The sequence below is a fragment of the Barbus barbus genome, assembly GCF_936440315.1.
Source record: "Barbus barbus genome assembly, chromosome: 14".
NCBI lineage: Eukaryota > Metazoa > Chordata > Actinopteri > Cypriniformes > Cyprinidae > Barbus > Barbus barbus.
In genome coordinates, this window is record NC_136742.1 from 31,975,535 (window position 1) to 31,996,066 (window position 20,532).

Below are 20,532 nucleotides of genomic sequence, written 5' to 3' on the forward strand. Positions count from 1 at the left end.
CCACTAACAATCTAATGTTGCCAAAAATATGTGGTGTAAATCACTGCATCAGCTGCGATTGCAGATCTCCTCTCTCTTATGTGTAGCGTTGATTCACTTTAGTGAATCAGTGTATCACGGTTTCCACAGAAATATTGTGCAGCACAACTGTGTTCAACATTGATAATAGTCAGAAATGTTTGTTGAGCAGTAAATCAGTATATTATTATGATTTCTGAAGATCATGTGACACTGAAGACTGCAGTAATGATGCTGAAAATACAGCTGCAGATCACAGAAATACATTACAGTTTAACACATATTCACATAGAAAACACTTATTAAATTGTAATAATATTTCACAATTTTTACTGTATTTTTGATCAAATAAATGCAGTCCTGGTGAGCAGAAGAGACTTTATGAAAAATCCTCCCGAATGCTAGTGCTAATGTGGCGAATCCCGTGTTGTTTTGTTGCATTAGTGCTAAAAAGCTTCAGGAATGAATGCATTTGGACCAGACAACAGTCACTGATTGTGATTTCCATCAGCAGCACTTGAAGGCAGCATTGGTTTGTAATACAGTCCCAAACCACCAAAATGGGACTGAAGCGAACTAGATTGACTCCTTTCGCTCCTCCACGGCCTCCAGCGCTCTCAGTACACGGACCGAACCTCAACATCTCACACCGCACACACTAGAAAATCCTTTATTACAACTCTTGTTTTCAGCAATAAACCCTGTAGAATGAAGCGACTAGGACACGAAGCGGTTCGAGCCGAGTACTTCCCTTCCTTCAGCTCAAACATGGCTCGACCTGGCCTTGTGATTCAGTTTGTTTTCTTCTTTTCTTTTGGTTTTAGATTCTTCTTCTGTTTCTTCTTCTGATTGTTTTAGCATTTAATGACAGTTGTAGCTGCAGTATATGCCGTAGTTGTTTGGGATTGTCAAGATGTCATATTTTTCTACATGACTGTGTTACTAAACTTTTGACTTAAGGTCAGATTGTTTTATATACAAGTGTTTCACATATAGCAGTATATAGATTATATATAACTCTCTCTCTCTCTATATATATATATATATATATATATATATATATTATTTTCTGTACATGATATGATTTGAGTCCAGGAGAGCTTGCTGAAGACAGAATTCTCCGACGCGACAGCAAACCATGAAAAAATGCAAGAAATTATTCTCTTACTTAGTATTTTTATCCTGTTTTCTAGTTTAAATATTCTAAAGATTCTTGAATCAAGATGCATTTACTTGACAAGTGAAATATTAAGTCTGAAAAATGATTAAAATGTTGTTAGTTTTTGCTTAAAACAAGCAAAAATATCTGTCAATGGTGTAAGAAAAATAATCTTGTTTAGTCTTTGAATTAAGATTATTTTTCTTACACCATTGACAGATATTTTTGCTTGTTTTAAGCAAAAACTAACAACATTTTAATCATTAATATTTCACTCGTCAAGTAAATGCATCTTGATTCAAGAATCTTTAGAATATTTAAACTAGAAAACAGGATAAAAATACTAAGACAGTCATTTTTTGCAGCGAGCGCTCAATCCGTGTGATGAATGTACGGCGCTTAGTTACCGTCTCCAATCTCCCTGGTGCTAACGATGATTTTAAACACTGATTTTAATTGTGATTGTTCTGCGCTGAACTTCACTGCACTGCTGGAAAATCTTTGATTGTTTCGCTTCTAAAAGGCTGGTAGTGCTTTATGATGAATTTGATCACGAATGAACACTTTATGATGCGCTTATACGTTCAGAAAATGACTAATGATCTGTTATGCATATTAGTGCACTGTAGAAAATTGTTGCAGTTAGCTGTCACAACTTTGAAAGGAATGTTTCTCCCCAAAATTTAAGTGTGCTCACCCTCAGATCATCCCAGATTTAGTTTCTTCATCAGGTTTGTAGAATTGTGTCTCTGCATCAGTGTCTCAGCAATGGATGCTCTGCAGTGAATGGGTGCCGTCAGAATGAGAGTCCAAACAGCTGATAAAAACACCACAATAATCCACACCACTCCAGTCCATCAGTAAACATCTGGAGAAGATAAAAGCTGAAACTAATCCAGCATTAAGATGTTTTTAACTAAAACACAAGTTCATAATCCATAATAACGCTTCCTCCAGTGATAAAGTGTTCTGGTCTGAATCAGGAGAGAAATCTGAACAGATCAAAACAGCTCTAAACAAATATGTGGCTGGATTTTGATGCGAGAGACAACAGCAGATGCACTTTTTCACTGGAGGAAGAGTTTTTATGGATTATGGACTTGTATTTTAGTTAAAAACATCTTAATGCTGGATTAGTTTGATCTTTTGTCTTCTCCAGATGTTAACTGATGGACTGGAGTGGTGTGGATTATTGTGATGTTTTTATCAGCTGTTTGGACTCTCATTCTGACGGCACCCATTCACTGCAGAGCATCCATTGCTGAGACACTGATGCAGAGACACATTTCTACAAACCTGATGAAGAAACACACTCATCCTGATCTTGATGGTGAATTTTCAGCACATTTTCATTTTTGGGTGAACTACTTTTAATTAAAATTCCAGTGTAAAAATGTTATTGATGAAAGTTATATTTCTAAAGCGTCACCAGAACAATGACACGGGCTGGTATTTGGATGATAATCGTTACACGTATGCCTGCACACCTCGCACTGTGCATCTCTGAGCATTATAAGCTAAGCACTTGACAAAGCTTTGTATTGCAGGGTTTAGAGACAGAATAGCTCTACTTTACCTCACAAGCTGTAGAACAGACCTCAGTTCATGACCGTATTTTTTACAGGCCGATAAAGCGTTTGGATTACTTTTCGCTCGTTCTAAATTGTGTTTACGAGATGCGGCGCGTGCTTGATTGTTTGCTTTCTAGGACGCTAGAAACAGGGCTTCGTTGCAGTAGCCAGTTCCTTGCATTCTCAAATCTCTGCAACAGATTACCTAAAAATGAACGAGCATTTACGGTATGTGTGGGGAAAACAACAAAAGGAACCTTTTGAAGAATCTTGATGCAGCTCTTTTCATGCAAAGAGAAAAAGACATAAAATATGTTACAAAAAATAAATATGCACTATATTTCAAATGATATGATGCTTTAAATCACTATGCACTGAATCTCCACCACAGATCATATTCATATTAAAAATGCTGCATTGGTGCATTGCACCACATTTAACGTCATTAACACTAAAATGCCACTGATTTTAAGAGAAAAGAGCTGCATGAAGACTGCATTCATACGGGTTTGGATCGGAATAATGGTAGGGATGTGACTAATTGGATGATGCAATACGATTCACAACACTAATAACATGGTATCATCTTCTCAATTTGTTTTTTAACAACAAAATTATAATTGATAAGGTCTCCTTTTATTATTGCTTGGACAAAATGCTGCACATTTCTTTGTGAAACTGAAATATGTCAAATAACAAAACTAAATTGAATTAAAAAAACAACACAAATAAAACATATGTTCATATAAACAAATCAAGGCTTTGTGCTCTTTCCATTTAAAATTAGAGGCAAAAACTGTGTTTTAATCACAATCCAAACAAAGAAGCTGCAAACATTTTTAATCTAAATCAAATTCTGAAATTTGAACAAAAAGAGAAAGGTCTGACTTTAGTTTTGTGAAAGTATACTACATAAAACATGTAAACGAAACAGAAACAGCCGACGAGCTGATTTAAAGCCAGCAGGGGGCGCTTATGGGACAGCAGCGATAGTGTTTTCTTGATTATTGCTGTAAACAAAGCAGCGCAAACACATTATACAGAGGCTAAATGAACAGAAAATACCATCTAAACTTTTCTAAAGACAGTCAGTTCTCCTCAGAGATACATACATCGCGATTCGTTTAACATCTCAACAGATTTGAATTGATTTTCAACCGGCTACATAACGGTCATGCTTTCATTTTTGGGTGATCTGTTGCTTTCCTCTGGAATTGCTGCTTCCCTTAAACTACAAGAGTCAACATTTGAAGTGGATCGAAGCCGTTCATCAAGACAAGACCGCATTTTAGTTTTAGGACAACTTTGATGAAAGGTTTTGATCCACTTCAAATGTTGGCTACTCTAGTTCTCTGAGACTGAGAAAGGGGTCGTTGACAGCCTGTGTTCCTTAGACATCACAATCTATGCTTGAAACGGAGAATCCGTGGCGTTTTGTAGCAGAAAATCCAACTCTGTGTCTCTACGTCTTCCAAACGAGCTCCAGTAAATGCTGTTCCACTCATTCTCGACCTGGCGACGGGTCAGCTCAGGTTTACACTAGTCCAAGTTTACAAGCGTGGTTAGCAGGGTTAGGATTGTCGAATATGTGCCTGCATCGCCGTCCACAGGGTTTTCTCTCTCAGAGGTCAACGGGAATGGCATTTCCAGCGCAAACGCGTGTGTGTTTCAGTAAACCGCAGACGGGATCGGTCGTGTTTGCTTTTGTATGATGTAGTCCCACACTGGATGGCGTGAAAAACTGTTGGATTGTTGTTGTTTTTGTCCCTTTGGAATGAGATGTGAAGATGCTGCACCTTGTGTTTGACCCACTGAATAAAACCTCGATCTCAGTCAAGAGTCCTGACCTTTGACCTTACCACTGCCACAATGCACTTAAACCTGTACGAGCGGCTGCTTTCTCACAGCGGACCGATCCAAACCGATGCTTAAACTCAAGGTGCACTGACAATCACAAATCATGACATGAATAAAAGTGATCTTTGCATACAGACAGACTGTTTCGCTTCAATTCTTTACATTTGTATTCATTTATATTTACATTCACAAAATGAAAAAGGTCCAAAGTCTTAGTCATTGCATTAAATGTTGCATGCACTACAAAAAAATGCATTGCATGAATGCTTTATTGTGTGCTTTTGTCTTGTTTTCCAGAAAAACAACAAAAAACATCCTTAAATCAAGATGCATTTATTGGAGATGCAACATGAAGATATGCAGTCTTGTTTTCTGAGAAACTCAACAAAATGAGTTTTTGCTTAAAATGAGAACAAAATATCTGTAAATAGCCATTTTCTCTTTAAATCAAGATGATTTTTCTGAACGCATTGGCAGATTTTTGTTTTAATTGTAAACTCACTTCATTTTGATCAGTTTCTCATAAAGCAAGACTTCTTGTGTCCTTTTGCTTTTCCAGTAAATGTATATTGATTTGAAGATGTTCAGATAAAATACTGAGGAAGAACAGCACTTTTTTGCGGAGTGATCAAGGTACAGTAAAAGTAGTTTTCATGTTATAGTGTTTGGAAGCACACATATTCAATCCATGCATTTGTTTTATTGATTTTTTTTTTTTTTTTTGCAAAATGAATGAAAAAGTAATGGAGATGCATTGGAAGTGGTGTCTTTTTAAAACTTTAAAGCATTGATTATACCTTTGGAGAAAATATTGACATTGTGTTACATTCGGTTTACTTCTTAAAAAGTTTTAGTTTTACCTTCATAACGCCTGCAGAACCCCTGTATATTAGTTGAGGCTAATACATAATACTGTGTCAATCTGAATTAGAATGAGATCGCATGAGTTCACCACTAGAGGCCGCTGGATTTATTATTATTTAAGAATGGATGTGTTAATCCAGGGCTGTCCAAACTCAGTCCTGGAGGGCCGGTGTCCTGAGTTTAGCTCCAGCTTGCCTCAACACACCTGCTGGGAAGTTTGTAGTAATGCTTAGTAAGAGCTAGATTAGGGTGTTTGATTAGGGTTGGAGCTAAACTCTACATACAGCAGCACTCCAGGACCGATGTTGCCTACCCCTGGACTACAGTGAATAAAGCACAGAAGCCACATGAAGCTGTGTTACAGCGATTTAAGCACAACCCCACTGTAATGCATGACATTAAGCAGCTTTTATTGCTTTTTACAGCTTTAGTGAATAATAGCGCGCCTGGTTTAATGACACAGACGAAACTCTTATTACTGTGTGAATCCTGAAGTTAAATACAGCTGCCAAAGCTCTGCTCAGATTCATGTCTGCATTTGTGTATCATAGTTAAAAATTATTTTATAAAACTGAAATCAAATAAAATATAATACAAATAAATCAAATTGAGAAATGTTGCCTTTGCAACTAACAGAAATAAGTTTGTTTAAAACTGAAGAAAAAATGAATTAAACTCAATGGTAAAAAAAAAATACCAATAAAAATGACAAAAGCATGGAACAGAATTGCTGCAAATGTAAATAAAGACTCAAGAGACAGATAGAAATTAAATTATTTAAATATATAAAATAATGTTTTTTTTCAAGGATGCATGATATATATGTGTGCATTGTATTATTCAGACTGTAGTACTGTGCAAAGTTTTCCAGTCCTGTTGTCATGTCGAGTGTGAAATGAAAAGAGGAATATTGGATTGTTGCAAACATAATTGTTTTGTATAGACTGAATCAGAATTACAGCACCAACAGCGCCACCTGTGTGTGTTTAGCAGTATCTCTTTCACTGTATTAGCATATTTAAGAATATATTTCCTATTTTTTAATATCGATAATGAAAAAGATGCATTAGGATCAGCATTCATAGACATTCTGAACTCTATTGGGGTTAGACAACACGTGCCAGGACCTACTCATTGTGGAAATCATAATACTGTCACATGGAATTGATGTTAATGGTGTTGAAATTCTGCAGCAAAGCGATGATATCTCAGATCATTATCTAGTCTTGTGTAAACTCCATATAGCTAAAACTGTAAATTCTACTCCTTGTTACAAGTATGGTAAGAACCATCACTTCTACCACAAAAGACTGCTTTGTAAGTAATCTTCCTGATTTATCTCAATTCCTCAGCATATCCAACAGCGCAGAAAAACTTGATGATGTAACAGAAGCTATGGACTCTCTCTTTTCTAGCACTTTAGATACAGTTGCTCCTTTACGCTTAAGGAAGATCAAATAAAACAGTCTGACTCCGTGGTATAATGAGCACACTCGCACCTTAAAGAGAGCAGCCCGGAAAATGGAGCGCAGATGGAGGAAAACAAAACTAGAGGTATTTCGTATAGCCTGGTGGGAAAATACCCTATCCTACAGAAAAGCATTAAAAACAGCCAGATCTGCTTACTTTTCATCTCTTCTAGAAGAAAACAAACATAACCTCCAGTATTTATTCAATACAGTCACTAAATTAACGAAAAATAAAGCATCAACAGGTGTTGGCATTTCCCAAAAGCACAGCAGTAATCACTTTATGAACTACTTCTAAGATCGATTCAATCAGAGATCAAATTGTAACCATGCAGCCGTCAGCTACAGTATCGCATCAGATAGTGCACTATAGATCCCCTGAGGAACAATTCCACTCATTCTCTACTATAGGAGAGGAGGAATTGTGTAAACTTGTTAAATCATCTAAACCAACAACATGTATGTTAGACCCTATTCCATCTAAACTGCTAAAAGAGCTGCTTCCAGAAGTCATAGATCCTCTTTTGGCTATTATTAATTCATCACTGTCATTAGGATACTATGTCCCCCAAACCTTCAAATTGGCTGTTATTAAGCCTCTCAAAGATCTAGTTAATTACAGACCGATCTCAAAGCTCCCTTTTCTGTCAAAGATACTAGAAAAGGTAGTATCCTCGCAATTATATTCCTTCTTAGAGAAAAATATATGGAAGCATTTAAATTCCATTTAAAATATAATAAAATAGAAAATAGAAATTGCAACAATGTAAAATAGAAATACATTTATGCTTATTAGGGCAGTCGTGGCGTAATGGATAGAGAGTTGGACTTGTAAGGGTTCGAGTCTCAGGTCCGGCAGGGATTGTAGGTGGGGGAGTGAATATCTCTCCACCCTCAATACCACGACTGAGGTGAGACCCTTGAGCAAGGCACCGAACCCCCAACTGCTCCCCGGGCGCCGCAGCATTAGCTGCCCACTGCTCCAGGTGTGTGTTCACTACTGAGTGTACACTTGGATGGGTTAAATGCAGAACACAAATTCAGAGTATGGGTCACTATACTTGGCCACACACCCCTTCCCTTAAATACATTTATACATTTAAAATTTTAATTAAAACATTAAGTCCTGGCCAGAGGAGAACTCCCCGACTGAGTCTGGTTTCTCACAAGGTTTCTTCTCCATTCTGTCTCTGATGGAGTTTGGTTCCTTGCCGCTGTCGCCTCTGGCTTGCTCAGCTGGGGACACTTCATTTCTAGCGATTATCGTCAGTTTGATTTCACAGATACTATATTAAACTAAACTGATCTAGACAATGAATCTCTGAACTCAATAATGAAATGCCTTTAACTGAAAATTGAGTGTTTAATCTTATTTTTATACATTACTGACACTCTATCCTCCAATCTGATACTGTTAAGTGCTTTGACACAATCTGTACTGTTAAAAGCGCTATATAAATAAAGATGACTTGACTTTATTCATTAAACTTGCTGCATATTATATAAACAAACATGAGCTCAGGTCAATGAAGCCTATGAACAACCAGCTCCATAAAGAAGCACAAAACCTGTGCAAACTGAAAGAAAACAGTCATTTTTGATCAGGAAGGAACACCACAAGTGTTGTGTTAATTAATCAATAATGTTAACTGCAAAAGACGGCACTGCAAAAGTACATGATTAGAGATTTTATTTGAGTGTATTTACAGTGGTGTGCTGTGATTCTTCATGATCATCCTCTTACTGTAAAGATATTTCACAACGTTCACAAAACACCATAAGAAGCCTGCAGTGAATTTATGATTCTGATCAGATTTCCATCATCAAATGAAACAGAAACACGTCACATAGTTCATATAGAACTGCACACATCAGATTGTCATCATTACAACATGAAAACAACATCATAACAATCATATTTACAGTCAAAACATCCTATATACTGTATGTACAACATTAGATCAAAGAGTTTATAAACTGTTTTAATCATCGTTTATTTTATAAAGCATGAGTGCTTTAATTTAGAGGATTCATTTTAATATCTAAAAATTTAATATTTTCTAAATTATGTTTTATTTTATAGATATTGTCCTAAAGCAGCATTTCTTGCTGAATTGGTAAAGCATTGTGAGTCTTGAGTTTTCAGATGAGCCGTGATGAATGAAAGCACTATTATTATATCACTATATCACTGTTTAATACTGGATTCTGACGGATGTTTGACGTGTTATTAATGTTTGATCTCAAATGATGCCGTCTTACAGCAGATACTTCAGTGGTAGAAAGTAATTCTATATATTTTATGTGTTTTAAATCAACACATATGTAGTTTTACAAGTGGAATAATTGACAATTAACTGTTTTGAGCTACTGAAAATTAATATTTGATGCTTAAAACAGGTTACTATAGCTAACTAAACCTGAAACTAAAACCATAAAAAAACAATAATAATAAAAAACATAAAAAAAAACACTTTTTTGGAACTTGACAATTTATTTATTTATTTTTTAATCTCAGCTAATTGCCAAGATAAAATTTCTCATGTTCATTTAGTCCACGTACTTATAGAACAAAAGTTAAAACTGAAATTAAAATTAATAAAAACTATATGGACATATATTTAAAAAATAAAAAGTACTAAAAATGACACAATAAAACAGCAAAATGACTTTAACCAAAGTTCAAATGAAAACAGAAAATATAGAAATGAAAAGTGATTCAAAAGATTAATAAAACTTATAATATCATCTCAGTGATACTAAAGTAACACTGTTTTGAAGATTTTAAATCCAGTTCATTTTACATGGTTTCTCCAAAAAGTGTGGATGCAGTTGAAGATAAAATAATTACGCTTTATTTAAGACAGGTTACTGTAGTTCACTAAAACTGAAACTAAAACCATGACAAAACGTTAAAAACCAGTTAAAAACACACATTTTTGTTACTTGGAGGAAAAAAAAACTTTTTATTTCAGCTAATTGCCTAGATAAAATTTCTCATTTTCATTTAGTTACTTGATGTATAAAAATAAAATAAAAATTTGTAAAAACTATATGGACTATGGAAATGTATAAAACAAACTACTTAAAATGACAAAAAAACAACAACGAAATGACTACAAGATTAACCAAAATTAAAATGAATACAGAAAATATAGAAATACAAAGTGATTCAAAATATTAATATCATCTCAGTGATACTAAAATAACCCTGTTTTGAGGATTTTAAAGGTTCACTTTCTCAGTTTCTCAAAACAGTCTGGATGCAGTTGAAGAAAAAAGCATATTGCGCTTCTGAAAGAAAAATGCATTTCTAAATGTACTGACTGTGTTTTCTCGTTAGTATTTGTGAAACGCTGTTGTTCATATCACAGATGATTCCAGATCATCAGAACTCGTCTTCTGAGCTGTCCGCCAGCAGCATGGCGTTGTCTGGTCCGCTGCGCACTTCTCTGGGAGGCTACAAATCATCAACATTCAACATAAATCACAAGATTAAAAGGTAATGCATGAAAGATGAAGCTGCCAGGAGCTCATATGTGTCCCTGCAGCACAAGAGCAGTCATGAGTAACACAGGTATATCTGTAGCAATAGACAACAATACATTGTATGGATCAAAACTATACATTTCTCTTTTATGACAAAAATCATTAGGATATTAAGATCATGTTCCATGAAGATATTTAGTAAATTTCCTACTGTAAATATATCAAAACTTCATTTTTGATTAGTAATATGCATTGCTAAGAACTTCATTTGAACAACTTTAAAGGAGATTTTCTCAATATTTAGATTTTTTTGCTGCCTCAGATTCCAGATTTTCAGATAGTTGTATCTCAGCCAAATATTGTCCTATCATAACAAACCATACATCAATGGAAAGATTATTTATTCAGCTCTCAGATGATGCATAACTCTCAATAAAAACAATTGACCCAGGGTCAAATATGATAGAACTGTAGTGTTTGACAATCATGATTCTGAGATTAAGCTTGGCTGTGACCGCCGTACCTTCCTCCTCTGGTGTTTGAAACTGTTCCTCCTCTTGCGATGGATCACTCTGATGCTGTACAGAGCACCGACCAGCAGAAGAGCTCCGGCTATTCCAATCCCGACCGGAGCCAACATCCCTGAGACATAACCAGCCTATGAGAGACCAGCAGAGAGCTTCAGTCTTTCTCAAAGAGTCTCTTCTGCTCACCAGGGGCCTCATTTATAAAATGTTGCATAGAAACCATCCTAAATTTGATCTTATGATCATATCTCTAATATGCGTACCTTTGATTCATAGAATGAACGTACGAACAGAAAATCAATTAATCCTTGCCTTGCACTAAATATTATAATATTATGTGTATAAATATTATATGATTATATGAATTATATCATATATTTTATATATTATAAAATATATACAACCTTGGTTAACATAAGAGACTTCATAAAAATCATAATTATTCCAAACTTTATAAATAATGTTTTCAACTGATAATAATCAGAAATGTTTGTTGAGCAGTAAATCAGTATATTATAATGATTTCTGAAGATCATGTGACACTGAAGACTGCAGTAATGATGCTGAAAATACAGCTGCAGATCACAGAAATACATTACACTTTAACACATATTCACATAGAAAACAGCTGCTTTAAACTACAAAACTATTTCACAATTTTTACTGTATTTTTGATCAAATAAATGCAGTCCTGGTGAGCAGAAGAGACTTCTTTCAAACGTTTGACTGGTAATATTTGTGCATTTCTCCAGTGTTGTGGATTGAAAGCATCAATATGAAAACAATGAGCTGTACCTTCTCTCTTATAAGCTCAACCCAGCTCCGCACTGCAAACAGACAGAGAATGAGCTCTCGTTATTAATGATGAATAACAGATGAGATGAACATAAGCGTGGCCGGTTCTCACCCAGGCCCTGGTTCCGCTGCACCCAGACCGGAGGAGGAGGGATCAGGCTGTACGGTGGACGGCTGTGGGGTGCGATGGTGCTCTCTTTCAGGTCCTCTTCACTCTCCTCCTCCTCAGAGTCCATCTCCTCGTCCTCCTCATCTTCATCGGGCTCCTCTGGAAGACAGAGACGTTCAGCTCAGATGCATTTACTTGACAAGTAAAATGATTTATTAAGTCTTGTTTTCAAAATATCAAAATTTTGTTAATTTTTCCTTAAAACAAATAAAAATATTTTTGTTTGTTTTAAGCAAAAACTAACAAAATTTTGATATTGTTTTTTTTTTAGAAAACAAGACTTAATATCTTAAATAATTTTACTTGCAGGTAAAATGCATGTTTAGATATTTATACTAGAAAACAAGACAATAATTTTTTGCAGTGTTGTGTCAATTATTTCAATTACAACACATATTTTTAAAGGCTGTTTTCTCAAAACAAGTTTTTTCTCCTACACCGAGCCATAAATCTACATTTCCGTAGCACTTTCACACACCTTTACAATTTTATTCTGTATCCTGAAGGTTTTTACAGAGGGTTTTTATTCATATGTAATTTGCTTGATTATATATAACATTTTATTCTCCCCAAAATTTTGAAAATATATAGTTTTCTGTCTGTTGTAAGTATTTTCTGAATAATGGAGTGACAAAAATGAGATCCCTCTGTAAAAACATTTGACTATAATATTATTTAATTTTGAAGAATTCAGTTTAGATTTTTTTGTACTAGAAATGTATGCAAATGATCTCATATTTCATTAAATAATGCCTCATTTGCATATTTAAACCAAATATTTTAGACAACTTGTAATACAAAAACTGTTTGCACTTATCAGTGTAATGAATCAACTGGGTAAGTAAGGAGATAACTAATAATGAATTTTTTTACCCTATTCACCTGCAGTGTCTGGCTGTCACGAGTTCCTGTTTTTCCTTATTTGGTTTTGTTCCTGTTCCTATTAGTTAATGGTTGTTCTTTCAGATCACTCATCTGGTTTGCTGCTTTGTTTCCTTGTCTTTATAAGACTTCTGTTTCTGTATGTTCATTGTCTCAGTTTAATGTTATTTTGAATGGTATACGTGTGTTGAAGCTCATTAAAAACTCCTTTACGTCTACTCCCGTCCTCGTGTGCTTTACTACAACCACGTCCCGTGACACTCGCCTTAAAAACTTGCTTTTACAAACCTTTAATTTTGGGATATTGTGTGTCTGTCTTTGGTTTTGACGCTGGTAAGTGAGCGACCTCAGAGCCCCCCAGAGCCTGATGGGTAACGGCACTCTGTGTGATGTCATCACCTGCTGGACCAATCAGAATGCTCAAATAACTGCACAACTTTTAAATCGTTTACAGAATATAAACAATCTATATCAGAGCTTACAGTCTGTTTTTAAACAGCACATGTTGTGTGTGTAAAGGCATGGCATATTTCTGTAGGCCAACACAAGCGTTTTAGCACTTTCAGTTCTATCAGCCTGAAGTCAGTGGGATTCTTTGAATGGTTACAAGTGTCAGTGAATGGGTGCCGTCAGAATGAGTTGAGGGTTATGAGTGTGTTGCTGGATGTGTTTGATCTTTTGTCTTCTCCAGATGTTAACTGATGGACTGGAGTGGTGTGGATTATTGTGATGTTTTTATCAGCTGTTTGGACTCTCATTCTGACGGCACCCATTCACTGCAGAGCATCCATTGCTGAGACACTGATGCAGAGACACATTTCTACAAACCTGATGAAGAAACAAACTCATCTACATCTCAGATGAACTGAGGGTGAACACATTTGAATTTTTATTGAACTATTCCTATAATTTGTGAAGAATCATAAACTTTTGTGGGTCACAGAGCTCCTTTTCTGCAATAATCCAAAACATCAAAATAGTGGAGAGAACCAGAGTGAAGCTGCATCATCTCTGCTGTTATATATTCTCACGTTGTGTCGTCCCATGATGCTCCTCTGCTGGATGGGACTCTGTGATTGGCTCTCTTGCTCCAGACGTCTCCAGCGCTCCTGAGAGACGGACATCAGAGGAAGTGTGGTCTGTATCCATGGACACCATCCGCTCCAGCTCTGCGTCTCCCGCGGTTACGGCCGCTGGCGTCATGGCGACAGACGGTTCGGATGATGCTCTGGCCGGCGTGACGTCCTCGAACGGCTCAAAAATCAGAGGAAGGTCTTCGGAGGACATGGTGGCCTCAGTGCCGACGTCTTGAGACGAGGGCAAGACGGTCACTTCCTCTGTAGAAGGAAGTACAACAGGAAAATGCACTGATTTACAAGAAATATTTAAGCAGTCCAATCACAATATCTTCTCAGATTCTCAGAAAACCCCTGCAATCTTACTACAGGTTTCATTAATATTTTAAATGTATTTGAAATTAATCGAGACTGAAATGTAACTGAAATAAACTAAGTTTAAGTTTTTTAGCTGAATATAAAATTAAGGAAAAGGAAGTGCAACCTGATATATAACTCGCATACAAGAACTACATATGCTGCTCAGTCAATAATGATTGCTATCTGTTTTGTAAAGTGAACTAAATGGACCAAAGCAGATAGTTTCTCAAGCTGCATTTCATGCATCATAGCATTCCCACTTTGAGAAGAAGTCTGCATTTTCTGTCATTTCCATAACTATTGATGCATTAATGTTTTCAACAGCAGCATGAAACAATGACTGAACTGATATTTGACCCGTTCTGAGAAAGCAGTTTGGACTTGATGTTGACTCAGTTTCAGAAACTGTGAACCAACAACATCAAAGCACGAGCAAACGGAGTTAGTGTGTGGTGCAGACGCCTCTTTTAGCAGTCAGCTCCACTTTCCTCCAGTAGCTCTCAAAATAGAAAGTAATTAGGCTGCCGGCGGCGTCCGCTGGGGTTCAAACTCAAAGTGGAGCGGCAGCAGCAGCATTCAGTGTGATTTACTCTTATCTGTCTGAATACTCTTATAGTTTAATGTTTTAAATCAGGGTTATTACAGTTAATGTAAAACTCAAACTATAACCATTAAAGCACATTTTGATTACATAAGATCAAATAAAAAACTTAAACTTATTTTATTTCAGCTATAAAGATTTCTCAACTGAAATGAAAATTAATTAAAACTATATATTTAAAAAAAGATGAAAAACTAATAAAAATGACAAAAACATAGCTTAATTTTTTAAGTTTTAGTACTTTTGTTGTGCATTTTGCCTTTTGTCAAGTTTCAGTGTTTAGTTTTAGTTTTCTTTTTTTTTTAGTTTGAGTTGTTTTAGTATTTCAGCTTAAACTTAACAGAAATGAGAAATGCTGCCTTGACCACTAGTTAAAATAAAGTCATTTTTTAAATATTATTATATTATTTTAGTATGTTTATTTTATATCAAGTAATTGAATGATAATAAGCTCAATCTGTATTCAAAAGTCAGAGATCTCAATATGAACTCCAGCGTTTCAGATGATCTGAGCTGCTCCACATTATTACAAACACTCAACCACTGAGTCTGTTCTGTGTCCAAAATCCTTTAATGAGCGGCATCTGAGGAATATCATTAAAGTTGTGACGTATTGTCAAGTATGGTGACCCATACTCGAAATTGGTGCTCTGCGTTTAACCCATCCAAGTGCACACACACAGCAGTGAGTAGTGAACAAATGCACACACACACACACACACACACACACCCGGAGCAGTGGGCAGCATTTATGCTGCAGCGCCCGGGGAGCAGTTGGGGGTCCGGTGTCTTGCTCAAGGGCACCTCAGTCGTGGTATTGAGGGTGGAGAGAGAGCTGGACATTCACTCCCCCCACCTACAATCCCTGCCGGCCCGAGACTCGAACCCGCAACCTTTCGATTACGAGTCCGACTCTCTAACCATTAGGCCACGACTTCCCGCAATCATGTGCCTATGGCTTGTTTTCCTCTATGAAGCGCATATGATTCTCTTACTTAGTATTTTTGTCTTGTTTTCTAGTATAAATATTTACAAATTCTTGAATCAAGATGAATTTACTGAACAAGTAAAATTACTTAAGATATCATGTCTTGTTTCCTGTCAACAAAAAAATTGTTAGTTTTTGCTTAAAACAAGCAAAAATATCTGCCAATGGGACAAGAAAAATAATCTTTATTTTGTTTAGCCTTTGAATTGAGATTCTTTTTATTACCCCATTGCCAGATATTTTTGTTTGCTTTAAGCAAAAACTAACAAAATTTAGATTTATTTTTTATTTAAAAAAATAAAATTTTAAAAGAAAATATCCTATTTTATTTTTTATTTATTTATTTTTTAATACAAGACTTAATATGCAACCCTGCAGCACAAAAGCAGTCATGAGTAACACAGGTATATTTGTAGCAATAGACAACAATACATTGTATGGATCAAAATTATACATTTCTCTTTTATGACAAAAATCATTAGGATATTAAGATCATGTTCCATGAAGATATTTAGTAAATTTCCTACCATAAATATATCAAACCTTCATTTTTGATTAGTAATATGCATTGCTAAGAACTTCATTTGAACAACTTTAAAGGAGATTTTCTCAATATTTAGATTTTTTTGCTCCCTCAGATTCCAGATTTTCTAATAGTTGTATCTCAGACAAATATTGTCCTATCAAAACAAATCTCAGTTTCAAAAATAGACCCTTATGGCTGGATTTGTGCTCCAGAGTCACATATCTTAAATCATTTTACTTGTCAGTAAGTGCATCTTGATTCAAGAATGTTTAGATATTTATACTACAAAACAAAACAAATAATTTTTGCATCGTTGACTCACCTGCCCTCAGACGATCCGCTTCAGTCCAGGTGTCGGTGGCATCCAGCAGTCTGGAGCTGAAGCTGGGTCCGGATCCAGACAGCGAGTCTAGCAGGAGAGCTGAAGCAGTCAGTCCTCTGTCCTCCTCAGAAGAGTTGATCTGAAGCGTGAGGCTTCTCTCCAGATCTCCAGCAGGAGGCGTCGTCAGCGAGAGAGAGACGTGAGAGTCTCCAGAGGACGGAGAAATGGAGCCTTTATCTTCTCCATGTTCCAGGTTCTCCATCCGTCTCTCATATGGGGCGGCCCAGCTGACGAGACAGAGCGCCGCCAAGAGGAGACTCGGGAAAGTTGCACCGGTGAACATTGTGGATCCGTTGCATGAATTCCAAAAGACTCAAAACCGAAGCTAAATGTGAGCAGATCCGAAACACCAATGCACACTAGCTTCCTGTAGAAGATAACATCTCAGTTCAAGATTACACTGCAAAAAATTATTTTCTTACTTAGTACACTGAACAAAATTATAAACGCAACACTTTTGTTTTTGCCCCCATTTTTTCATGAGCTGAACTCAAAGATCTAAGACTTTTTCTATGTACACAAAAGGCCTATTTCTCTCAAATATTGTTCACAAATCTGTCTAAATCTGTGTTAGTGAGCACTTCTCCTTTGCCGAGATAATCCATCCACCTCACAGGTGTGGCATATCAAGATGCTGATTAGACAGCATGATTATTGCACAGGTGTGCCTTAGGCTGGCCACAATAAAGGCCAATCTAAAATGTGCAGTTTTATCACACAGCACAATGCCACAGATGTCACAAGTTTTGAGGGAGCGTGCAATTGGCATGCTGACTGCAGGAATGTCCACCAGAGATGTTGCCCATGAATTGAATGTTCATTTCTCTACCATAAGCCATCTCCAAAGGCGTTTCAGAGAATTTGGCAGTACATCCAACCAGCCTCACAACCGCAGACCACGTGTAACCACACCAGCCCAGGACCTCCACATCCAGCATCTTCACCTCCAAGATCATCTGAGACCAGACACCCGGACAGCTGCTGCAACAATCGGTTTCCATAACCAAAGAATTTCTGCACAAACTGTCAGAAACCATCTCAGGGACGCTCATCTGCATGCTCGTCGTCCTCATCGGGGGTCTCGACCTCACTGCAGTTCGTCATCGTAACCGACTTGAGTGGGCAAATGCTTACATTCGATGGTGTCTGGCACTTTGGAGAGGTGTTCTCCTCACGGATGAATCCCGGTTTTCACTGTACAGGACTGATGACAGGCAGCGTATATGGCGTCGTGTGGGTGAGCGGTTTGCTGATGTCAACGTTGTGGATTGAGTGGCCCATGGTGGTGGTGGGGTTATGGTATGGGCAGGCGTATGTTATGGACAGCGAACACAGGTGCATTTTATTGATGGCATTATGAATGCACAGAGATACCGTGACGAGATCCTGAGGCCCATTGTTGTGCCATTCATCCACGACCATCACCTCATGTTGCAGCATGATAATACACGGCCCCATGTTGCACGGATCTGTACACAATTCCTGGAAGCTGAAAACATCCCAGTTCTTGCATGGCCAGTATACTCACCGGACAAGTCACCCATTGAGCATGTTTGGGATGCTCTGGATCGGCGTATACGACAGCGTGTTCCAGCTCCTGACAATATCCAGCAACTTCGCACAGCCATTGAAGAGGAGTGGGCAACCTGATCAAGTCTTTGTGAAGGAGATGTGTTGCACTGCGTGAGGAAAATGGTGGTCACACCAGATACTGACTGGTTTTCGGACACCCCCCCCCCCCCAATACAGTAAAACTGCACATTTTAGAGTGGCCTTTTATTGTGGCCAGCCTAAGGCACACCTGTGCAATAATCATGCTGTCTAATCAGCATCTTGATATGCCACACCTGTGAGGTGGATGGATTATCTCAGCAAAGGAGAAGTGCTCACTAACACAGATTTAGACAGATTTATGAACAATATTTGAGAGAAATAGGCCTTTTGTGTACATAGAAAAAGTCTTAGATCTTTGAGTTCAGCTCATGAAAAATGGCAAAAACAAAAGTGTTGCGTTTATAATTTTGTTCAGTGTATTTTTGTCTTGATTTCTAGTATAAATAACATTCTTGAATCAAGATGCATTTACTTGACAAGTAAATTATTGTCAAGAAAATGCATTATTACTTGATACAAGATATTAAGTCTTGTTTTCTAAAATAAATGATCAAAATTTTGTTAGTTTTTGCTTAAAAACGAACAAAGATATCTGCCAATGGGGTAAGGAAAATAATCTTAATTCAAAGACTAAACAAGATTATTTTTCTTGCCCCATGGGCAGATATTTTTGCTTGTTTTAAGCAAAAACTAACAAAATGTTTATATTTTGTTACAGAAAACAAGACTATCTTAAGTTATTTTACTCGTACAGTAAATTCATCTTGAAGAGAATAATTTTTTGCAGTGAAGTTTATATTTTCATATTATGAGCATGAACTGCTTTAGACATTCTTAGACGTCTTTAACAAACACTAGGTTTGATTTTGGCATTGCAGCAGACAACAGACATTTCATTGTTTGATCAAAATTATTGCTAGTGATAATTTAGTGTGTGATATTGATAGGATCATGTCAGAGCGTCTCTACTAAACTCTACAGCCTTGAGCATCATAACAAGCGTTGACCGAAACTATAGTTTATGAAGAGCTCAAACAACAGATTAAAACCAAACTGCCAGAGGGTTAATGTAATGCATGTTTTCCTTTAATGAGTTTCTCTGAATTTCACAAAAAGCTGAACCATTTCTTTAAGAGATGCTTGACGTGTCGCATTTTTACCATTAAAATAATCTGCCATGTCTGAAATGCTGCTTATAAGAAGAATAGAATTTACAAAGGAACAAAAATAAAATTATAAAATTCTGTAATATTTTATAGCACACTTAAAATGAGCAATATTGACTGTAAAAAACAACAACAACAAGATTAATAATTGGTGAATGCATATTCATGTTATGTGCTGCATCCATTCTGTAATAGTCTACATGACTCTTTCAGTTCTGCAGCAGTAACTTGACACACACACACACACACACACACACACACTACAGCAATTCACTGCCGGTGTCTAAAAATAGCACGGAGACAATGCGCCCTACTCTATCATGCAGTTATGTGCATTCATCATTATTGCTCTGTTTGCGTCCTATAAAACAGACATGAATACATGCATGTTCTCTGGCGCTGAACGCCTGATTTCTGGATTGTCATCATCACTGCTGCGTAATTCCTGACAGCGCAGAATGTGTTTGCGACCGCGCTCGCGAGTCATATGCGTTAATGCATGCAGACACTGACTGCTCAGCTTCATTATAAGCACACAAACAGAGAGACGCTAATGAGGCTCATCCTCACCTGCTGTGTGTGAACGCGTCGCCAGTCTCATGTCCAGTGCTCCTGTCATCCGTTACCGGTGTTTAGTGGCATTATATTGTGTCTGCGTCAGATCGAGCTGCGCTCAAGTTTGCGCTGCTTCATCATCTGCAGACGCGCGAGGATCTGCGCAGACGACTGCCGCGGAAATACTGCACAATTATAGCAGCGGCACTGTATTATTATTAGGCTATTATTACTAGTATTATTATTAATGGTTATTATTATTAATGGTTATTAATAATGATTATTGCTATTTATTTATTTTTAATATTCTAAAGTACTTTTTAATGACACAACTCTTTTGAAAATTATTTTATACTCATATCCAAACCAAAATTTGATTTTAAATCAAATAATTTTTTTAAGAGTTTTATCATTTAAAAAGTATATAAATATATATTTTAAATAACATCAATAATAATCAATTC

General features: G+C 36.6%; 3 protein-coding genes across 5 annotated transcripts in view; 1 reads left to right on the forward strand and 2 right to left on the reverse strand.

Moving 5' to 3' along the window:
* The window catches only part of LOC306880072 (transcriptional repressor protein YY1-like), a 672,069-nt gene that overhangs the window by 494,863 nt on the left and 156,674 nt on the right, over positions 1 to 20,532 (reverse strand). The window lies entirely within an intron of this gene.
* The window catches only part of LOC306880073 (peptidyl-prolyl cis-trans isomerase FKBP3-like), a 391,610-nt gene that overhangs the window by 58,227 nt on the left and 312,851 nt on the right, over positions 1 to 20,532 (forward strand). The window lies entirely within an intron of this gene.
* Positions 8,614 to 20,221, reverse strand: LOC306880183 (uncharacterized protein). Its single transcript, XM_079433517.1, has 8 exons — positions 20,084 to 20,221; positions 16,674 to 17,100; positions 13,832 to 14,137; positions 13,089 to 13,199; positions 11,862 to 12,017; positions 11,750 to 11,781; positions 10,951 to 11,085; positions 8,614 to 10,398 (listed from the first exon to the last, which is right to left on the reverse strand). The coding sequence occupies exons 2-8, from the start codon at positions 17,014 to 17,016 to the stop codon at positions 10,327 to 10,329; spliced, it is 1,155 nt and encodes a 384-aa protein (XP_079289643.1). The 5' UTR covers positions 17,017 to 17,100; positions 20,084 to 20,221; the 3' UTR covers positions 8,614 to 10,326.

What these genes read in the sequence shown, in the direction of transcription:
- LOC306880183 (XM_079433517.1), bottom strand. Translation starts at nt 17,016, where the DNA reads ATGTTCACCGGTGCAACTTTCCCGAGTCTCCTCTTGGCGGCGCTCTGT. An exon ending in ACAATATCCCAAAATTAAAG is followed by an intron (nt 12,018 to 13,088) that starts GTTTGTAAAAGC and finishes TCTGTCTTCCAG; the next exon opens with AGGAGCCCGATGAAGATGAG. An exon ending in TCAAACACCAGAGGAGGAAG is followed by an intron (nt 10,399 to 10,950) that starts GTACGGCGGTCA and finishes GATGATTTGTAG; the next exon opens with CCTCCCAGAGAAGTGCGCAG.